This window comes from Rhipicephalus sanguineus, chromosome 6, assembly GCF_013339695.2.
Source record: "Rhipicephalus sanguineus isolate Rsan-2018 chromosome 6, BIME_Rsan_1.4, whole genome shotgun sequence".
Classification (NCBI taxonomy): domain Eukaryota; kingdom Metazoa; phylum Arthropoda; class Arachnida; order Ixodida; family Ixodidae; genus Rhipicephalus; species Rhipicephalus sanguineus.
In genome coordinates, this window is record NC_051181.1 from 51,056,752 (window position 1) to 51,076,131 (window position 19,380).

The following is a 19,380-nucleotide window of genomic DNA, read 5'->3' on the forward strand; positions in this document are numbered from 1 at the left end:
AGTACTGCGAAATTGTATTGTACTAATACGAGAAAAATCGCTTTTGCATTGAGGGTTCCATTAACACAGGTGTTAACATTGCTCTGAGTGATCAATGCTTTGCACACAGAACAGTTCCCATTAGGGTAATTCATCACAATTTTTCGCGCTGTGCTTTGACATTTCAGGAAGAACTCGAAAAAGGGAAAAGACTCAGCTGTATGGAACTAGAATGATGGAAACATAGACGACTACTGCTTAAAAGTCACAAATTTGTCTGTGCTTTTATTAGGAACCTTAAACAACCAACCAGCCCAAGCGATAGACACAGCAAAGGGTCAGTGTTCATTGAGAGCTCCACATGAAGACCTTCGGGTCGTCGACTGTTTCGCTCTTAGCGTTTATACTACCTTGTACACCACAAGGCCTACAAGGCTGTTGCACATTCTTTCCAGAGATTGTTCTTAAAGACGTTGTTAAGCGGCGCATACGTTCTGTACATGGGCACTTCCTCAAAAGTGCCGGGTAACGCCATGCAGGAGATGTTCCCCAGTCCGGAGGCCAGTATAGTAAGTGGCACAGAAGACCGAAAGACGCATTGTAGAGGGTTTCCTGTACACTGGGCCAAGGATTCGCTGCAGAGGAGTCTATTTACACACCTGCACAAACAAGAAGAGGAAGATGAATTTCACGTGCGCCAATTTTTGGTGATTTGGTCAGAATATTACGTATGAAGCAAGAAAACCAACTTAAATTCACCTCTGACCCAACACCCACGAACAGAAACACATTCAAGACACAACACAATGTACACATAAGGAGGAAAGAGAGAAAGATTCATCTATAGAATGCAATGAGACAATACACACAGTCTTTAATACTGCAACAATGCAAACACCCTGGCAACTGCTGTACTAAAACATTGCATATTTTTGACAACTTCTGTTCAGGGAGGTTCCCATGATTTTTTTTACACGCGTCTTCCTTGCTGCTCTTCAGAGTAATTTTTTGGGGTTGTATTGCATGGTGCCAAAGCTAAATTATGATAGCTGTCCCCATTTGCATATTTGGTGGATTTCTAACACTGTCCCAGTTCTCAGACTGTGAAAGGAGCACAATACAGATTTGTGCAGATGCACATACATCTTCTAGAAAATATGAACACAGATATAGCCTAGAACATATTTAGAATCAATTTTAATGTGTGTGCTGTGCAACTGAGCACAAAATGGAGCAAGCACCTCATGAATGACATTGACATCAACTTCGTTGTAACGTAAACAACAACCCACATCATGAGTTCGGGTTGGCTAGCTGCCATACTCCTTGGCGATACTCTCTGCCGCAGTTGTAAATGCAGTGCTCATATGCACCCGTTGCCGTGTGCGGCGCTGTTTTGTGTGGTCACGTGGTCAGCTGTGTTTGCAAAAGAATCAAGCTGGTCCTGTGCCTCTCTCAGCGCTTTCTAAAACTGAAACTGCGATTGGATGCTCTGAAAACTCCAAATAACTAACCGTCATGCACTAAAAATTTCCAGCCACGATAAGTTCTGGAAACTGCAACTTATTGCAACCAAAAAAACAAGATACAAAATTTTTGTGTCAGCACTCCTTGAAGTGCACACTGAGACTATAAAATTCATTATCTTTTTCTTAATGCTGCTGTACTATTCCAGTAGAGTTAATATTGCTGTTTGGCATGCTAAGGAGGTCAGTGCCTCACACATTGCTGGTTTAAGAATTTTATGGCGCATGGATGTGCCACTGAAACCCTGATGATGGTGCTAACTTGTTAAAAACAGCGAATTCTTTGAAGCTCACGTGTTATGCTCACTGATCAATGATAAAATGTACACGATATTTATGGGTTCGGGCAACTAATTTCCTAGTTTTTTTTCTTATTAGGGGCAAAGCACCTTAGGGTGTCAGCGTGTCGTGTCGTCGTCACGGTCCATAATAAACGAGTATGCGTCACAAAAATTGGGTAAATCCCACTACTCGCCACCGGTCCTCTAAAAGCGAAGAAGCCAACAGTTAGCCCAACAAAATTCCGATGACGTATCATAATTTAATTGCACTAATTAACAGAGATTTGCTAAATTCCATCTCATAATTGGTTTCAAATGCCACGTTTTCTCCTGTAAAGCATACTTCGTAACATGTTGCGGTGTGTAACACAAGGACAACTTACGGCAAGATTGCTGCTGATGGGCAATGAGAGATAGAAGATGAAGAAGAAGAAGCACCTTAGGGTAACCTGCATTCCGACACAGTATTCCAACAAAGTTAGTGGAGCTGAAACACCCTTCCCTACATGCCAGGTTACAGCTGGCACCACTAACGTGCCTGATCAAAGAAATCTCTCTCAAAACAATGTGGTGAATTACCTCGGTTAGGCCCTTCTTCTTCTTCTTCTCTCTCTCATTGCCCATTAGCAGTGATTTTGCTAAGGGAAACACCAGTACACACTGCATACTTAGGTTTTCATGTTAGTGGAGCTGAAACACCCTTCCCTACATGCCAGGTTACAGATGGCACCACTAACGTGCCTGATCAAAGAAATCTCTCTCAAAACAATGTGGTGAACTACCTCGGTTGGGCCCTTCTTCTTCTCTCTCTCATTGCCCATTAGCAGCGATTTTGCTAAGGGAAACACCAGCACACACTGCATACTTAGGTTTTCATGTTAGTGGAGCTGAAACACCCTTCCCTACATGCCAGGTTACAGCTGGCACCACTAACGTGCCTGATCAAAGAAATCTCTCTCAAAACAATGTGGTGAATTACCTCGGTTAGGCCCTTCTTCTTCTTCTTCTCTCTCTCATTGCCCATTAGCAGTGATTTTGCTAAGGGAAACACCAGTACACACTGCATACTTAGGTTTTCATGTTAGTGGAGCTGAAACACCCTTCCCTACATGCCAGGTTACAGATGGCACCACTAACGTGCCTGATCAAAGAAATCTCTCTCAAAACAATGTGGTGAACTACCTCGGTTAGGCCCTTCTTCTTCTCTCTCTCATTGCCCATTAGCAGCGATTTTGCTAAGGGAAACACCAGCACACACTGCATACTTAGGTTTTCATGTTAGTGGAGCTGAAACACCCTTCCCTACATGCCAGGTTACAGCTGGCACCACTAACGTGCCTGATCAAGGAAATCTCTTTTAAAACAATGTGGTGAATTACCTCGGTTAGGCCCTTCTTCTTCTCTCTCTCATTGCCCATTAGCAGTGATTTTGCTAAGGGAAACACCAGCACACACTGCATACTTAGGTTTTCATGTTAGTGGAGCTGAAACACCCTTCCCTACATGCCAGGTTACAGCTGGCACCACTAACGTGCCTGATCAAGGAAATCTCTTTTAAAACAATGTGGTGAATTACCTCGGTTAGGCCCTTCTTCTCTCTCTCATTGCCCATTAGCACTGATTTTGCTAAGGGAAACACCAGCACACACTGCATACTTAGGTTTTCATGTTAGTGGAGCTGAAACACCCTTCCCTACATGCCAGGTTACAGCTGGCACCACTAACGTGCCTGATCAAGGAAATCTCTTTTAAAACAATGTGGTGAATTACCTCGGTTAGGCCCTTCTTCTTCTCTCTCTCATTGCCCATTAGCAGTGATTTTGCTAAGGGAAACACCAGCACACACTGCATACTTAGGTTTTCATGTTAGTGGAGCTGAAACACCCTTCCCTACATGCCAGGTTACAGCTGGCACCACTAACGTGCCTGATCAAGGAAATCTCTTTTAAAACAATGTGGTGAATTACCTCGGTTAGGCCCTTCTTCTTCTCTCTCTCATTGCCCATTAGCAGCGATTTTGCTAAGGGAAACACCAGCACACACTGCATACTTAGGTTTTCATGTTAGTGGAGCTGAAACACCCTTCCCTACATGCCAGGTTACAGCTGGCACCACTAACGTGCCTGATCAAAGAAATCTCTCTCAAAACAATGTGGTGAATTACCTCGGTTAGGCCCTTCTCTCTCTCATTGCCCATTAGCAGTGATTTTGCTAAGGGAAACACCAGCACACACTGCATACTTAGGTTTTCATGTTAGTGGAGCTGAAACACCCTTCCCTACATGCCAGGTTACAGCTGGCACCACTAACGTGCCTGATCAAAGAAATCTCTCTCAAAACAATGTGGTGAATTACCTCGGTTAGGCCCTTCTTCTTCTTCTTCTCTCTCTCATTGCCCATTAGCAGTGATTTTGCTAAGGGAAACACCAGTACACACTGCATACTTAGGTTTTCATGTTAGTGGAGCTGAAACACCCTTCCCTACATGCCAGGTTACAGCTGGCACCACTAACGTGCCTGATCAAGGAAATCTCTTTTAAAACAATGTGGTGAATTACCTCGGTTAGGCCCTTCTTCTTCTCTCTCTCATTGCCCATTAGCAGCGATTTTGCTAAGGGAAACACCAGCACACACTGCATACTTAGGTTTTCATGTTAGTGGAGCTGAAACACCCTTCCCTACATGCCAGGTTACAGATGGCACCACTAACGTGCCTGATCAAAGAAATCTCTCTCAAAACAATGTGGTGAATTACCTCGGTTAGGCCCTTCTTCTTCTTCTCTCTCTCATTGCCCATTAGCAGTGATTTTGCTAAGGGAAACACCAGTACACACTGCATACTTAGGTTTTCATGTTAGTGGAGCTGAAACACCCTTCCCTACATGCCAGGTTACAGCTGGCACCACTAACGTGCCTGATCAAGGAAATCTCTTTAAAACAATGTGGTGAATTACCTCAGTTAGGCCCTTCTTCTTCTCTCTCTCATTGCCCATTAGCAGTGATTTTGCTAAGGGAAACACCAGTACACACTGCATACTTAGGTTTTCATGTTAGTGGAGCTGAAACACCCTTCCCTACATGCCAGGTTACAGCTGGCACCACTAACGTGCCTGATCAAGGAAATCTCTTTTAAAACAATGTGGTGAATTACCTCGGTTAGGCCCTTCTTCTTCTCTCTCTCATTGCCCATTAGCAGCGATTTTGCTAAGGGAAACACCAGCACACACTGCATACTTAGGTTTTCATGTTAGTGGAGCTGAAACACCCTTCCCTACATGCCAGGTTACAGATGGCACCACTAACGTGCCTGATCAAAGAAATCTCTCTCAAAACAATGTGGTGAATTACCTCGGTTAGGCCCTTCTTCTTCTTCTTCTCTCTCTCATTGCCCATTAGCAGTGATTTTGCTAAGGGAAACACCAGTACACACTGCATACTTAGGTTTTCATGTTAGTGGAGCTGAAACACCCTTCCCTACATGCCAGGTTACAGCTGGCACCACTAACGTGCCTGATCAAGGAAATCTCTTTTAAAACAATGTGGTGAATTACCTCAGTTAGGCCCTTCTTCTTCTCTCTCTCATTGCCCATTAGCAGTGATTTTGCTAAGGGAAACACCAGTACACACTGCATACTTAGGTTTTCATGTTAGTGGAGCTGAAACACCCTTCCCTACATGCCAGGTTACAGATGGCACCACTAACGTGCCTGATCAAAGAAATCTCTCTCAAAACAATGTGGTGAACTACCTCGGTTAGGCCCTTCTTCTTCTCTCTCTCATTGCCCATTAGCAGCGATTTTGCTAAGGGAAACACCAGCACACACTGCATACTTAGGTTTTCATGTTAGTGGAGCTGAAACACCCTTCCCTACATGCCAGGTTACAGATGGCACCACTAACGTGCCTGATCAAAGAAATCTCTCTCAAAACAATGTGGTGAATTACCTCGGTTAGGCCCTTCTTCTTCTTCTTCTCTCTCTCATTGCCCATTAGCAGTGATTTTGCTAAGGGAAACACCAGTACACACTGCATACTTAGGTTTTCATGTTAGTGGAGCTGAAACACCCTTCCCTACATGCCAGGTTACAGCTGGCACCACTAACGTGCCTGATCAAGGAAATCTCTTTTAAAACAATGTGGTGAATTACCTCGGTTAGGCCCTTCTTCTTCTCTCTCTCATTGCCCATTAGCAGTGATTTTGCTAAGGGAAACACCAGTACACACTGCATACTTAGGTTTTCATGTTAGTGGAGCTGAAACACCCTTCCCTACATGCCAGGTTACAGCTGGCACCACTAACGTGCCTGATCAAAGAAATCTCTCTCAAAACAATGTGGTGAATTACCTCGGTTAGGCCCTTCTTCTTCTTCTCTCTCTCATTGCCCATTAGCAGTGATTTTGCTAAGGGAAACACCAGTACACACTGCATACTTAGGTTTTCATGTTAGTGGAGCTGAAACACCCTTCCCTACATGCCAGGTTACAGATGGCACCACTAACGTGCCTGATCAAAGAAATCTCTCTCAAAACAATGTGGCTGAACTTACCTCGGTTAGGCCCTTCTTCTTCTTCTCTCTCTCATTGCCCATTAGCAGTGATTTTGCTAAGGGAAACACCAGTACACACTGCATACTTAGGTTTTCATGTTAGTGGAGCTGAAACACCCTTCCCTACATGCCAGGTTACAGCTGGCACCACTAACGTGCCTGATCAAAGAAATCTCTCTCAAAACAATGTGGTGAATTACCTCGGTTAGGCCCTTCTTCTTCTCTCTCTCATTGCCCATTAGCAGTGATTTTGCTAAGGGAAACACCAGTACACACTGCATACTTAGGTTTTCATGTTAGTGGAGCTGAAACACCCTTCCCTACATGCCAGGTTACAGATGGCACCACTAACGTGCCTGATCAAAGAAATCTCTCTCAAAACAATGTGGTGAACTACCTCGGTTAGGCCCTTCTTCTTCTCTCTCTCATTGCCCATTAGCAGTGATTTTGCTAAGGGAAACACCAGTACACACTGCATACTTAGGTTTTCATGTTAGTGGAGCTGAAACACCCTTCCCTACATGCCAGGTTACAGATGGCACCACTAACGTGCCTGATCAAAGAAATCTCTCTCAAAACAATGTGGTGAACTACCTCGGTTAGGCCCTTCTTCTTCTTCTCTCTCTCATTGCCCATTAGCAGTGATTTTGCTAAGGGAAACACCAGTACACACTGCATACTTAGGTTTTCATGTTAGTGGAGCTGAAACACCCTTCCCTACATGCCAGGTTACAGATGGCACCACTAACGTGCCTGATCAAAGAAATCTCTCTCAAAACAATGTGGTGAACTACCTCGGTTAGGCCCTTCTTCTTCTCTCTCTCATTGCCCATTAGCAGTGATTTTGCTAAGAAAAACACCAGCACACACTGCATACTTAGGTTTTCATGTTAGTGGAGCTGAAACACCCTTCCCTACATGCCAGGTTACAGCTGGCACCACTAACGTGCCTGATCAAAGAAATCTCTCTCAAAACAATGTGGTGAATTACCTCGGTTAGGCCCTTCTTCTTCTTCTCTCTCTCATTGCCCATTAGCAGTGATTTTGCTAAGGGAAACACCAGTACACACTGCATACTTAGGTTTTCATGTTAGTGGAGCTGAAACACCCTTCCCTACATGCCAGGTTACAGATGGCACCACTAACGTGCCTGATCAAAGAAATCTCTCTCAAAACAATGTGGTGAACTACCTCGGTTAGGCCCTTCTTCTTCTCTCTCTCATTGCCCATTAGCAGTGATTTTGCTAAGGGAAACACCAGCACACACTGCATACTTAGGTTTTCATGTTAGTGGAGCTGAAACACCCTTCCCTACATGCCAGGTTACAGCTGGCACCACTAACGTGCCTGATCAAAGAAATCTCTCTCAAAACAATGTGGTGAATTACCTCGGTTAGGCCCTTCTTCTTCTTCTTCTTCTCTCTCTCATTGCCCATTAGCAGTGATTTTGCTAAGGGAAACACCAGTAAACACTGCATACTTAGGTTTTCATGTTAGTGGAGCTGAAACACCCTTCCCTACATGCCAGGTTACAGATGGCACCACTAACGTGCCTGATCAAAGAAATCTCTCTCAAAACAATGTGGTGAACTACCTCGGTTAGGCCCTTCTTCTTCTTCTTCTCTCTCTCATTGCCCATTAGCAGTGATTTTGCTAAGGGAAACACCAGTACACACTGCATACTTAGGTTTTCATGTTAGTGGAGCTGAAACACCCTTCCCTACATGCCAGGTTACAGATGGCACCACTAACGTGCCTGATCAAAGAAATCTCTCTCAAAACAATGTGGTGAACTACCTCGGTTAGGCCCTTCTTCTTCTCTCTCTCATTGCCCATTAGCAGCGATTTTGCTAAGGGAAACACCAGCACACACTGCATACTTAGGTTTTCATGTTAGTGGAGCTGAAACACCCTTCCCTACATGCCAGGTTACAGCTGGCACCACTAACGTGCCTGATCAAGGAAATCTCTTTTAAAACAATGTGGTGAATTACCTCGGTTAGGCCCTTCTTCTTCTTCTTCTCTTTCTCATTGCCCATTAGCAGTGATTTTGCTAAGGGAAACACCAGTACACACTGCATACTTAGGTTTTCATGTTAGTGGAGCTGAAACACCCTTCCCTACACGCTTTGCCCCTCCCCAGTTTCTTAGTAAGGTTGACAAGTAGAGGATTCAAAGGAAGAGAGAGGCATTGGGAAGAAGCACAGGCTGCCGAATAAAACACGTGACCAAGTTTGCCGCCCCGTGTAAGATTGCCGTTGTGTATCAGATACCTTTGTCCTGAGGTCGTATGTATATAGGGCGAACAGGCCGGTGTGTTAATGTGAGGCTTTTATTCTATTGTTATTACCTGACATAGACGTGAGTCAATTGTCAATCCATCACAAATTTACAATAAATTGAAGCGTCACATCGACATTCCAGGCAATGGACTTCCAGGACCCCTAGTCCATAGAGAACTGGGGACCCTGGGCATCCATTTACGTTGCCAATGTGGGCAGCAAGCATGCTCAGCAGCTATCTTTAAAATGATCAAACAAGGCCCTTAAAAGTTGAGGGCCCAGGGCTGCAAGCCCCCTAGCCCCTACCTTAATCTGGCAGTGGCCTCGTGAGCCTTTAGAGAAGTTGTACCTGCGTCCACGTACTAACTACAGACTCAATACTGTGCTTAAAAAAATGAAAAATATAATAGTAACGAAAGATACAAAGAAGGCACCAGTTCACAATCAAGAGTTATCAAATGCATGCACACTTCTGAAAATAATTTACTTTATGTAGTAATTCCTGACATTGAGAACCAATAGTGAATTCCGTTTCCTGCAGATTCCAATATTTTATCTTAGTTTGGTCAAACTTTCCTAATCATTTGTTCACACGAAACAATCTATAGCTCAGCGTCAGTTTTACTGCTCAAAACTACCAGGCCATGTAATGCCACTCTGCGTGTTTCATTACTGTAAAAATATAGCTCGCTTAAACTGGCCTCCACATCATCATCGATTTATTTCAATCTAGTATGAACGTCTCTCCTTGTTTCTCTAAGTGCTATCATGTCATGCCAGCCTAATGTTCTCCTTTATCTGAAATATGTCCCTGCCCATGCCTTTGGTTTCACAAAGCAGTACAACATACATTTGCTTAACAGCCACACTGTTTTTGTCCCTGTCCCAAGATGTGATGCAGGGGTGGCTTGACCTCCCACTAACATGAGTGCGCACTAGAGAGGGGGAGGGGGGGGGGGGGTATGGAACAAATTTGGTTTTGTAACATTTATTATTTTACAAGCAATACACGAGAGCTCCATATACCTTAGTTGAAATGACAACAAAGAGCCCTGGAAGCTTACTAAATAATATTAAGGTATTGTCTAATATCATCAGCTTCATCACGGCAGAGGTTAGTTAAGGACAGTACAGCTAACAAAAGAACAGAACTTCCAAGTAATAACAATGTACAGTAAAAGCTCGTTAATTTGGAAAATCGGATCATTCGGACATTTTCTCTGGTCCCTGCTAGCATATTCCTTGTTTAATGGCATCAAACTCTCGTTAATGAGCTCATATTTGGCTGCTTCCCGGTTAATTCGGACGATTCTTGGAGCATGCCGAGCACAAAGTGCCGTAAATGTGCGGCACAAAGGAGCGAAAATGGCGTGCATAGACACCTGAAACGAAGTGGTGCAGTCTGCATCACCATCGTCATCAGCACAAACCGTACGGTAACAGCAGTAACGACGTTTAGGGTTAATTTCAGGTTAGCTCGTTTCTGGTTAAGACAAGGCGGATCTTGAGCCACGTTCACATAATGAACAAAGTCACGAATGGCGAATATTGTGGCTGTTACACTGCTCTTACGCAAAGTAAACACAGGATTTGCAAATTCATCAAGAAAATGAAATTGTATCGACATAATAGAAATTCATTCATTGTTTTATTGACACTTTCGATGGTTTGGAATTCAGTTAATTCAGACATTTTTTACGGTCTCACGAATCCGAATTAACGAGCTTTCACTGCACACTCTCCCAACCAGGACAGGGCGGAATCGTGCACAAATTCAGTCTCTGTTTAGTTTCCTATGTTCGGTTTCAGCTCCACATTTGGCAAGAAGCCAGCTGTTGTCCTCAAACGGATGGCTTCTGGTCAACCAAGTGAGCAAGAAGAAAACAATCAAAACCCAAACAAAGACTGAATGTGCACAATATTCCACCCACGATTTTTCTTGTACTGAACACTCAGTAGCTTGGGAGTGCCTGAAGGCAGTGTTCTAGGACATTTAATTATTTTTTATGCATTCAAACGAGACTATTTGCTGACGACTCACTGTGTGTTGTTTTATGAGGTTACTTGCCACAAGAATACTCTGACCTTCGAAAGATTTTTCCCTGGTACGGTCTGCGGGGCTGAATGTCAATATAATTGGCTTCATGTCCATAACAAAACGGAAGGAAGTTAATGAAATTAGGTTTAATGGCTATAAGCTTAACTTCGAACTGCTAAGAGTTAGCTGACCAAGTTTAAAATATCTTCGAATAACAACCACTGACCTCAGCCAGAACAACTACATTTCACACATAGGTCAGTCATCTTCCAGGAAACATGGTATACTCAAGCACAGACTAAAGCACGCTCTCCCATAACACTGGATTGCTTGCTTCTCATTCATCCAATACCAGAATATGCCTGTAATATGTGGGATCCACATAAGATAACTAATGTTAATGCCCAGAAGATGGCACAATGTATCAATAATTAGATTTTCCTACTAAATTCGATCAGCATATTACACTCGCACACCAAAGCTAAGCAGAGATCCAGACCCAAATTTCTTCTTTTCTTTTTTCTTGCTTAAGAACAACCTTTTTGTCCACGGCCTTATATGAAACAAATTACAGCGTGCAAAACACGGCATCGTCATGCTGACAATCGCACATGACAATTCCTTTTCATTTTTTTCCCCTCCCCATGCACTACCACAGATTGGAACAGCCTGCTTCTATCACTCCTGAAAAGCACCCACTCTATTGAATTTACATGTCTTCAGTGTTTATAATGGCATTAATATTGTCAAAGATGTTCCAACTGCTTTATTTTCCTCATGTGAATTTTGTTTCAAGCATTACACAATTTTACAGCTACTAGTTTCACAAAATTTAATTTCTCGTCATAACAAATAGTATGCACACAACAAATAGTATACGTGTGCATTTGTGCATATTACCTTTACTTATACGGCTTTGAACTCAATGTGATAGTCGGTTTATGTGAAGCTTATTGCTTCAGCACCTTATAAATGCATCCACTATTATGTTTGCTTATCTTTGTGCGTACTAAATGGCTTCTTTGATTTTTTTTATGTATCTGCACATTTTGCCTCTCGTGCTTGGATCCTGATTTAGGAGTGCAGTAATGTATAACTAAGTACATATGTACATAGATGAATAAATAAGTAAATAAATTTTCACATTTTCTTACACCACATTTGATCATCCTTGCCTTAAAATTGAGTTTATAGAGTTTCTAATATGTGTTTTAATGTGATAGCATTAAGGAGCCCTCGCCGAAAAAATTCCAGTGTCAGCGGGGTTGTCTATGAGTGAAAAATCACGATATATGCCTAAAATAAAAATCAGGGGCTTGAGCCAGAATCGAATCCACACATTCTGCGTGAAAGTCATGCGTTCTACCCCAGAGCCATGCCAGTGCTTGAAACTGCTTTGGTAGAAAAATTTCAGTCAGTTCCACGCCGTGAAAACAGTCAAGAGGGTGAAGCTGTAAGCACACAACTGTATATGATTGGCTAGCAAGATCACGTGCATTATCATCATTTCAAGCATCATCATTTAGAATCATCACTGTCTTTATTCAATCCCCTCCTTTCACGTGATTTGTGTGACAGCGACTACTACCACTACTATGATGATGGCACAGGGTCAACTAAAATGCAGTAGACCATCAGTAAATTGAAATCTCTTAAACAGAACTGCTGCTTAAATGGAACAACTTCCTCTAACATGATCGGTTTCGTACTTGGATTCTGCACCCATGTTAATCTCTCAGTAAACAGAACTCCTGTTAAACAGAACACATTTGCCTGGTGCCTTCAGGTTCCATTTAACGAGAGTCTACTGTAGCTTCGCTGTATGAAACCCTCATGTAGGGTGAGAAATCTGTTGGCCAGAAGTAATATTGCATGGCAGAAGCATACACTCGCACCAGGACTCACACCATGTGAATGTGTATGGAGTGGGTAGTGTTACAAGGCACTCAAACATAACCGATCACCATCATCAGCAACAGCATCAAAAAAGTGTGCAGCTGCATAGGTGCGCGTATTGTCTTATGGACGCTTGGGTACTTTGCTGACTCGCAAAATGATGACTTATGGTGTAGTGGGCACTTTGCAAATGTACTTCCAGCAGGCATGCAAACTCTAGGAGAACTTAAAAATGCCGACGTTACGTGCACAGACATTCCTTTCCTTGCAACACGGTTGAGGTGTCCACTGAGAAGTGAGGCCTGGCTAGCGAATGAGAAGGTGATGGGAACAGTGCCCCACTTAAGCTTTTGTGTTCTGCTCTTGAAGGCAAAGCTGAAGCGTTTTATAAGAATTTATCTTGCTTGAATCATGAAGTAGTAGTTAGGATTCCTTCATGTAAAACTGATGCTTCTTTTTCCCCAGCCATTATTAGCACAGACACTGGAACAGAGGAATCATTCTCCTGCACCAAGAACGGCCATCAATCCACGTGTTCTTGAATGTCCTAAAAGTGCGCAATTTTAATTCACGTTTCTAGTTAAGTTCTTTCTTTTTACTTCTCGATCATTTGTAAGCCACTCCCCCTGCAATGACTTTGGCCCTGACTGAACATATCTCAAACAATTAAGGAAAAAAAAGATTTGGTGAATCACTGCCTGCAAGAGCCACCATTTTTCAGCTACATTCTTATGCCAAAAGTGTGGAAGTTTGTAAAGGACACAGCCATAAACTACACCTTCTGCCATAAAAATGCTGACTGAGAAAGTTATCCACGCATGGGAATCATCGTGTCGGAATGAAGCACAAACTATAAAGTTTGTTTTCATTTCTGCATTATCTACTGTCTGCAATACTAGTTTTGTATACCAGAGAAAAAATAATTAGCTGCAACAGAAATGATGCCAAGCTGAAAGCCCAGTAATGCCCAAGTGGTGTACCCGACTTGATCACACTTCCACAGCAAAGTCGCTATGAACGTACCAGCGATCGACGCTGCTCCGACAGTCAGGAGGAGGTCAGGCCATCCTGAAGGCGCAACCAGGTGTCTGGCCCCAGTGCCCGAGCAAAGTGGTCGTCGACGGTGAGTGCCGAACCGGCAGGTTCGGTCGGTCCAGCAAATAGCGCCGCATACTGAGGCCCGAGCGACCGTCTGAAGTGCGCCTCCACCGCAGGGTCCGGCTGATCGGAAGGTCCACGCATGCCAGTCATCCCGGTCACTGTGTTCGTCGAGCCCCTCAGCAACCTCGACGGCTCCCGCTCCTCGTGCGTGGGCCGCACCACTGCCGAGCAGCGCCGAATCACCGAAGGCCGTGAGCGTCGCATGTCGAGCGGCTGCAACGGCTCAACGTCGACGGTGCCGTTGTCACACAGACGGGGCTGCTTTTCACTGGGGGGTGCTGATGACGACGATGCCGTAAGGGGTAACGGAAGCTTGCGCTTCTCTGCTGCCGCGGGCCCGCACCTGTACGACATTCCAATGCAACCACGTTTTCATGCAGCACTTGCACCACTCTACAGGAGGACGTGAATAATTCTTTTTTTATGCTCACAACTCAACAGAGCTCAGATGCCCTCACCCATATTTTCTCTGAATATTACAGTAGGATCGTACTCAAGTAAAGGGTGCGAGAAAAAAGGAACCAGGAGAAGTGGATGACACAACGTTAGCACCCGTGTCTTCCACTTATTCTGGTCCCTTGTTTATGTCCTTCAATTGAGCATGGATTTCAAACTAGCCCAGTATTCAATACTTATAACAATAGCACTACGATGTTGTACGAAAAAGTGCTGGACACCCATTGATATGTAATGACTTCAAAGAACAGGTAAATAAGATGAGAGTTACGGGCCTTTAGGTGTTTTGCAGAAAGATTAAGTGACTGTTGAGTATTCCAAGAGTGCAGAATGGATGAACACACAACAGAAAAAGGAACACAGTGCTGCGACGCAACATGCCTTTACACAGACAAGAGCATTCGGAAGTTTTACATATCACCTTTTTTTATCGTTAAGCCATGGTGCATGTCCAGCAACAAGTGCACGGCAAAATGTGCTGATCTTTTTCTTACACTGTATAAACCTTGCAACCTTCTAACCATATTTATGAATCTGAACACACGGCTTTGCGTATCAAGTATACACTCTCTATAAGACGTAGTTGAATGATGCACTGTGCCATCAAAGGGCATCATGTAGTTTGAATAAACGAACCATAAAAAAAGAAAGATAATTAGGCAGCTAAGAACACCTAACAGTGCAGTAGATAACGCAACAGAAGAAGCTGCACCCAAGAAATTTACAGACAAGAGCCAATAATTAATATTTATTAAGAGAATGGGAAGCAGAGAAACAAAAACAAAAATAGAACAAAGAAAAAAAAACCTTAAGAAAGTAAAGAGAAAATATTTCACACTTTGGATATCAATAGATTTTGATACCTGGCTCAGTGTTTTATAACAAAATTTTATAGTCACGATGCTCGGTTAATTCCTAATGGACAAACAGGGGTAGCCGATACGCCAGTATATATGAAGGGGAAAAAATGGGCATGTGAAGGCCAGACCATAAAAAGGACAGAAAACAGATGTTCAGTTAGAATGGATACCAAGAAATGGGAAGCACGGCTGACAATGGCAAAGGGTTAGGTGGAGTGACGAAATTTAAAAATTAGGAGGCATAAAATGGATTCGGCTTGCGCAGGACAGGGTGGGCTGGAGATCATTGGGCAGAGGCCTTCGTCCTGCAAATTTTTTTGACTGGGTCGACGTAAGACTGGTGATGATGGTGAAAAATTCAAACATGTTGGCATTCCCCAGGGTGATCAGATCCACACAAACTGCATCCACACGGTGGCTACTTCTAGTCACAAATGGCTTAGTAAGAAATGCTACCCCCGATTTTTCAGTCCATCCTAGCAATGCAAAAAATGCAGGCTAATGTGGCCCATGAATGGCTGATTCAGAACACTTCATTTCTAAGTAGAAGCGGATTCAATTACTGAGTAGACATCACTTGTAGCAGATTTTTTTTTAATGGTTTGCTGTGTGTAATAAAGGACACAATTTCAGGTAGCCACTTTAAAAAAACACCTTACAAGTAGTCCTAAGCAAAGCTATTGTTTCTTCAATGTATGACATGAGCAGTCATATCTTTCAGTTTTACTTTGGCAAATAAACAATAGAATCTGCTTTCTACTCTAATCTACTCAAGCTGACATAATATGATCCATCACTGTCATTTCTGTGATTTCAAAACTTTGCACCATGATGCTGCTGTAAATGGAAAGAATTTTTTCCTTCATTCAACTCCTATATACACGTATGCTTCTATAATATCACCGTTTTTGTTTGATGCATTTAACGATCATCAATTATTTTTTATTGGTCAAAGACAAACAAAGAATATTTACTCAGTATGCGTTTGATCCAACATACATAGTTTTGATTTTTTCACAATATACATATTCAGTTCAAAGATCATGCTACTGAAACGCACTTAATGTTCTGTTTATTTTATTCCCACATTACATCAGTTTGGGTTTCACTCATTATAGCAGTTGATCTGCTCTTAAATAATGTTGGGCTGATCGCATGGTTGCTCAACTTTTGCAACTTATTGGCATCATTATTCAAACTCAACTTTTGGTCCTGACATTTCCTAGTATAATCTAATACAATTTTAGAAGTCAGTGGTATTTCCTCCTCAAAGATGGATGAATACGAGCTGGCACCCCTGGGCATATGCGCTCTAGACCGACATCGTGAGCCGGATTGCCGGTGAGTGCTGTCCAAGGACTTTTCTGTCCAAGCATTTCGAAGAGTTTCTTTATATTTGCCACACTGCCTAAACAAAATGTCCCGAAATATGGTGTCTTTGGCCCCCTTAGAGTACAACGTACTTCATTTTAACTGATTAAGAACTATGTAGGAGCTATTAGGAGCTGTGCAAATCTATGATGTCACAGCGAGTTTGTGTGGGAACTTCAAGGTGGCGTCGCCACTTGCATTTTCTTCTTTGTGCGTCTTCTTGTGGCAAGAGTTGCGTCTTTTTCGAGCAGTCAAAGGGTAACTTAGTAATACAAGGAAAAATTGTTTTTGTCTTTAGTGTCCCTTTCAACTGGCCTCACGTGACAAAACATTCGTAAGGAAGAGGATATGCTGCTTCAGACGCTGCAGGTCTACGAGCATTTGAAGCAGAAATGCTGCAAATCCCCCCCCCCCCTTGCAATGCCCCGAAGGGCCCTTAAAAATGATGATGAAATGGAAGCCAAGAGTAGAATGACAAAATGCAACATGGCGTAGCATGATTCAGAGTACCAGGTACTGTAGCAAGCTTAAAACACTGAAGTACTTGAAAGCAACTTCATTGAGCAACCGCCTGTAAACTCGGCACTGTGTGTGTGATGTGAAATGCGTCTCTCCTTCTCTCTCTTTCGCTTTCTCGTTTGCTCCCTCATTCCCCTCCCCATGTGTAGGGTAGCAAACTGGATGTATAGTCTAGTTAACCTCCCTACCTTTCCTATATGCCTTATCTCTCTCTTAAAACACTGAAAAAGGTCACAAAGCATTGAATCTCTACTTCACAGTGACAGGCCCAAAAGAACAGTAGAAAACAGTGTTTGTCACAACAGAAAAGTGACCAACAGTGCACTGACATATTCCAATAGTTTGTTGTCAACTGAAAGTGTAAAAGGCAAGCGCATAGCTATATAAGAAGCAATGCAGGTGTGGAATAACGTCTGGGCTACACGAGAAACCACACGAACCTCTAAAGATGAACGACATTTTCGAGATCAGCAGGACTTCGAAATCATGAAAGCTGTAGATGTAACAGCTGCGTACTTCCTTAATAAGTAGCAGATAGAAGTGAAAGTTAAGGTGATTGAGTGACAGGTTAACAATAAAAAAAAAAAAGAAAATAACTTATATTCCGTGCATCCTCGGAACTAGATGTCACATTTATCCTGCATGGACCATGAAAAAGAGTGCGACAATTCCAGCGTCACATCTTTTGAGTATCATGATCCCTACATTTGCAAACAAATGGTCCATTGCCATAACCGCTCCTTTTGATTATGCCTTCTTTGTTTTTTCCTTTGTTTTTCTTTTCTTGCTTCTTTTATGGGGACACAGTTGCTCAATGTGTCAGCATAAGGGCAGGAGCGTCATGCGCCTTTATACTCGGTTCACTGAATGAGCATATCACGAATTCCTCCTACTTAACTGCGCAAGGTTAGTCACTAGTTTTGCATGCGACACAATTAAGCGATAAGTGAAGCATTCCATTTTTTTTAATCATAAGAAAAATTAGCTCAAAATGATTATTATTTTTTTTTTGTAACTACTAGCTGTGAGAGTCTCAAACCCCTTTGGTAAACGTCGAGCAAAACTTAATTATCGTCGATCACACATCGATCATATTCATTATGGTAGCTGTGCTAAGGCTGAGTGCAGTCCAAGTTTATGTCCGTGCATTCCACTGTACGTTAAAGAAAGAGAGAGAGAGAGAAATTCAGAAAAAAAAATTGAATAGGAGAATTTACCGGTGCTACGAGTTCAGTTGCACGAGAGAGCGCAGGCAGTGACTGGCATGCGCATTCCGGGCTAGGAGTGAGCAATGTAGCGCAAATTTAAAGAACAAACACACGCAGAAATGTATACCTACATTTTTGGGACAGGCATGAACGGTTGATGGAGTGCGCACACGGCTCTGCAGAGGAGAGATCCAGCTGTAGCTCAGCGCTAAACGTGAGCAGTACCGATCTTATCCAGCGTGGACAGCCGGGTGAAAGCACGAGACAGGCGAGGAAGTCCGCGTCGCGACGTTCGCTCAAGCTGTCAGCTGATCAACGGGGCAGTAGGATGCGCGTTGGCGCACCACCGCTCGTCCGCAGCAGCAGAGGAATGCCGGCAGAGCTACGCCACCCGCGCGGAGAGGGGCTGCCGCGGTCAGTGCGAAACTTGCGATCCAGAACGCGCGGTGACAACCTTTTCTTTCCCTTCACTCACGTCGTTTCGTCCGCCACCGAGCGTCGAAGAAAAATTCCTCCGCAGGAATCGCCGATGTGCGGCAACCTCCGCCGCGCCGCCGAAGTTCAGACAAAAACAGCAGCAGCAGCGCGCATTCCGACGACTGCAGCAGAAGCACGCGCGGAATGCCGCGAGTCACGTGGGAGCAACCAACGACGCCCATTGGTCGAGCCCCGGCGGGCGCAGGAATGCGCATTCCTCTGCCGCCGCCGCGTTCTTTTTGCGAGCCAGTTCGACGGCCCAGGAAGCGTGCCGCCAGTCCGCCGCCGTTACGTGAAATATGGAGCAAAACACGGCACAGCTCCCTTACTTATTTGCTGAATGGGCGGACCAGCCCACGGTGTGTGTGTATCAACAAAGAAGAGAGTGATAAGTTCGGAATGTCGTGTGCTTGAAAACGGAAATTCGAGATACGCATTTCTATCCCCTGGTCGATTGTGGCGAAATGGAACGCTCGCTCGCTTGTGCGCTTCTTTCGTTCTCTGTAGGTATTTTTAAACGCCCCGAACCCCGCATATCGTATCACATAAAGGCTGCCTTTCCCACAGCTCATATTATTTTACAAAGCAATTAAACAAAATAATAACAAAATTGATACCAGTAAAGCGAGCGCACGATCGCTGAAGTGTGCATACTGGGTAGTCTTGACACCATTTATCACATACCAAAATTTGACTTCACGTCTGCATGCAATCAGTATAGAGATCTGCACATTTCTTTTTCGTAGAGTTTTGGGTATATGTACGTGTATATATCACCT

At 43.5% G+C, this 19,380-nt stretch overlaps 1 protein-coding gene across 1 annotated transcript; it reads right to left on the reverse strand.

Moving 5' to 3' along the window:
• Positions 1-237: 237 nt before the first annotated feature.
• LOC119395770 (transcription cofactor vestigial-like protein 4) lies at positions 238-18,861 on the reverse strand. The gene is made up of 3 exons (XM_037662774.2): positions 18,256-18,861; positions 13,573-14,053; positions 238-638 (listed from the first exon to the last, which is right to left on the reverse strand). Exons 1-2 carry the CDS (start codon positions 18,270-18,272, stop codon positions 13,597-13,599), a joined length of 474 nt encoding a protein of 157 aa, XP_037518702.1. The 5' UTR covers positions 18,273-18,861; the 3' UTR covers positions 238-638; positions 13,573-13,596.
• Between the last annotated feature and the right edge of the window lie 519 nt (positions 18,862-19,380).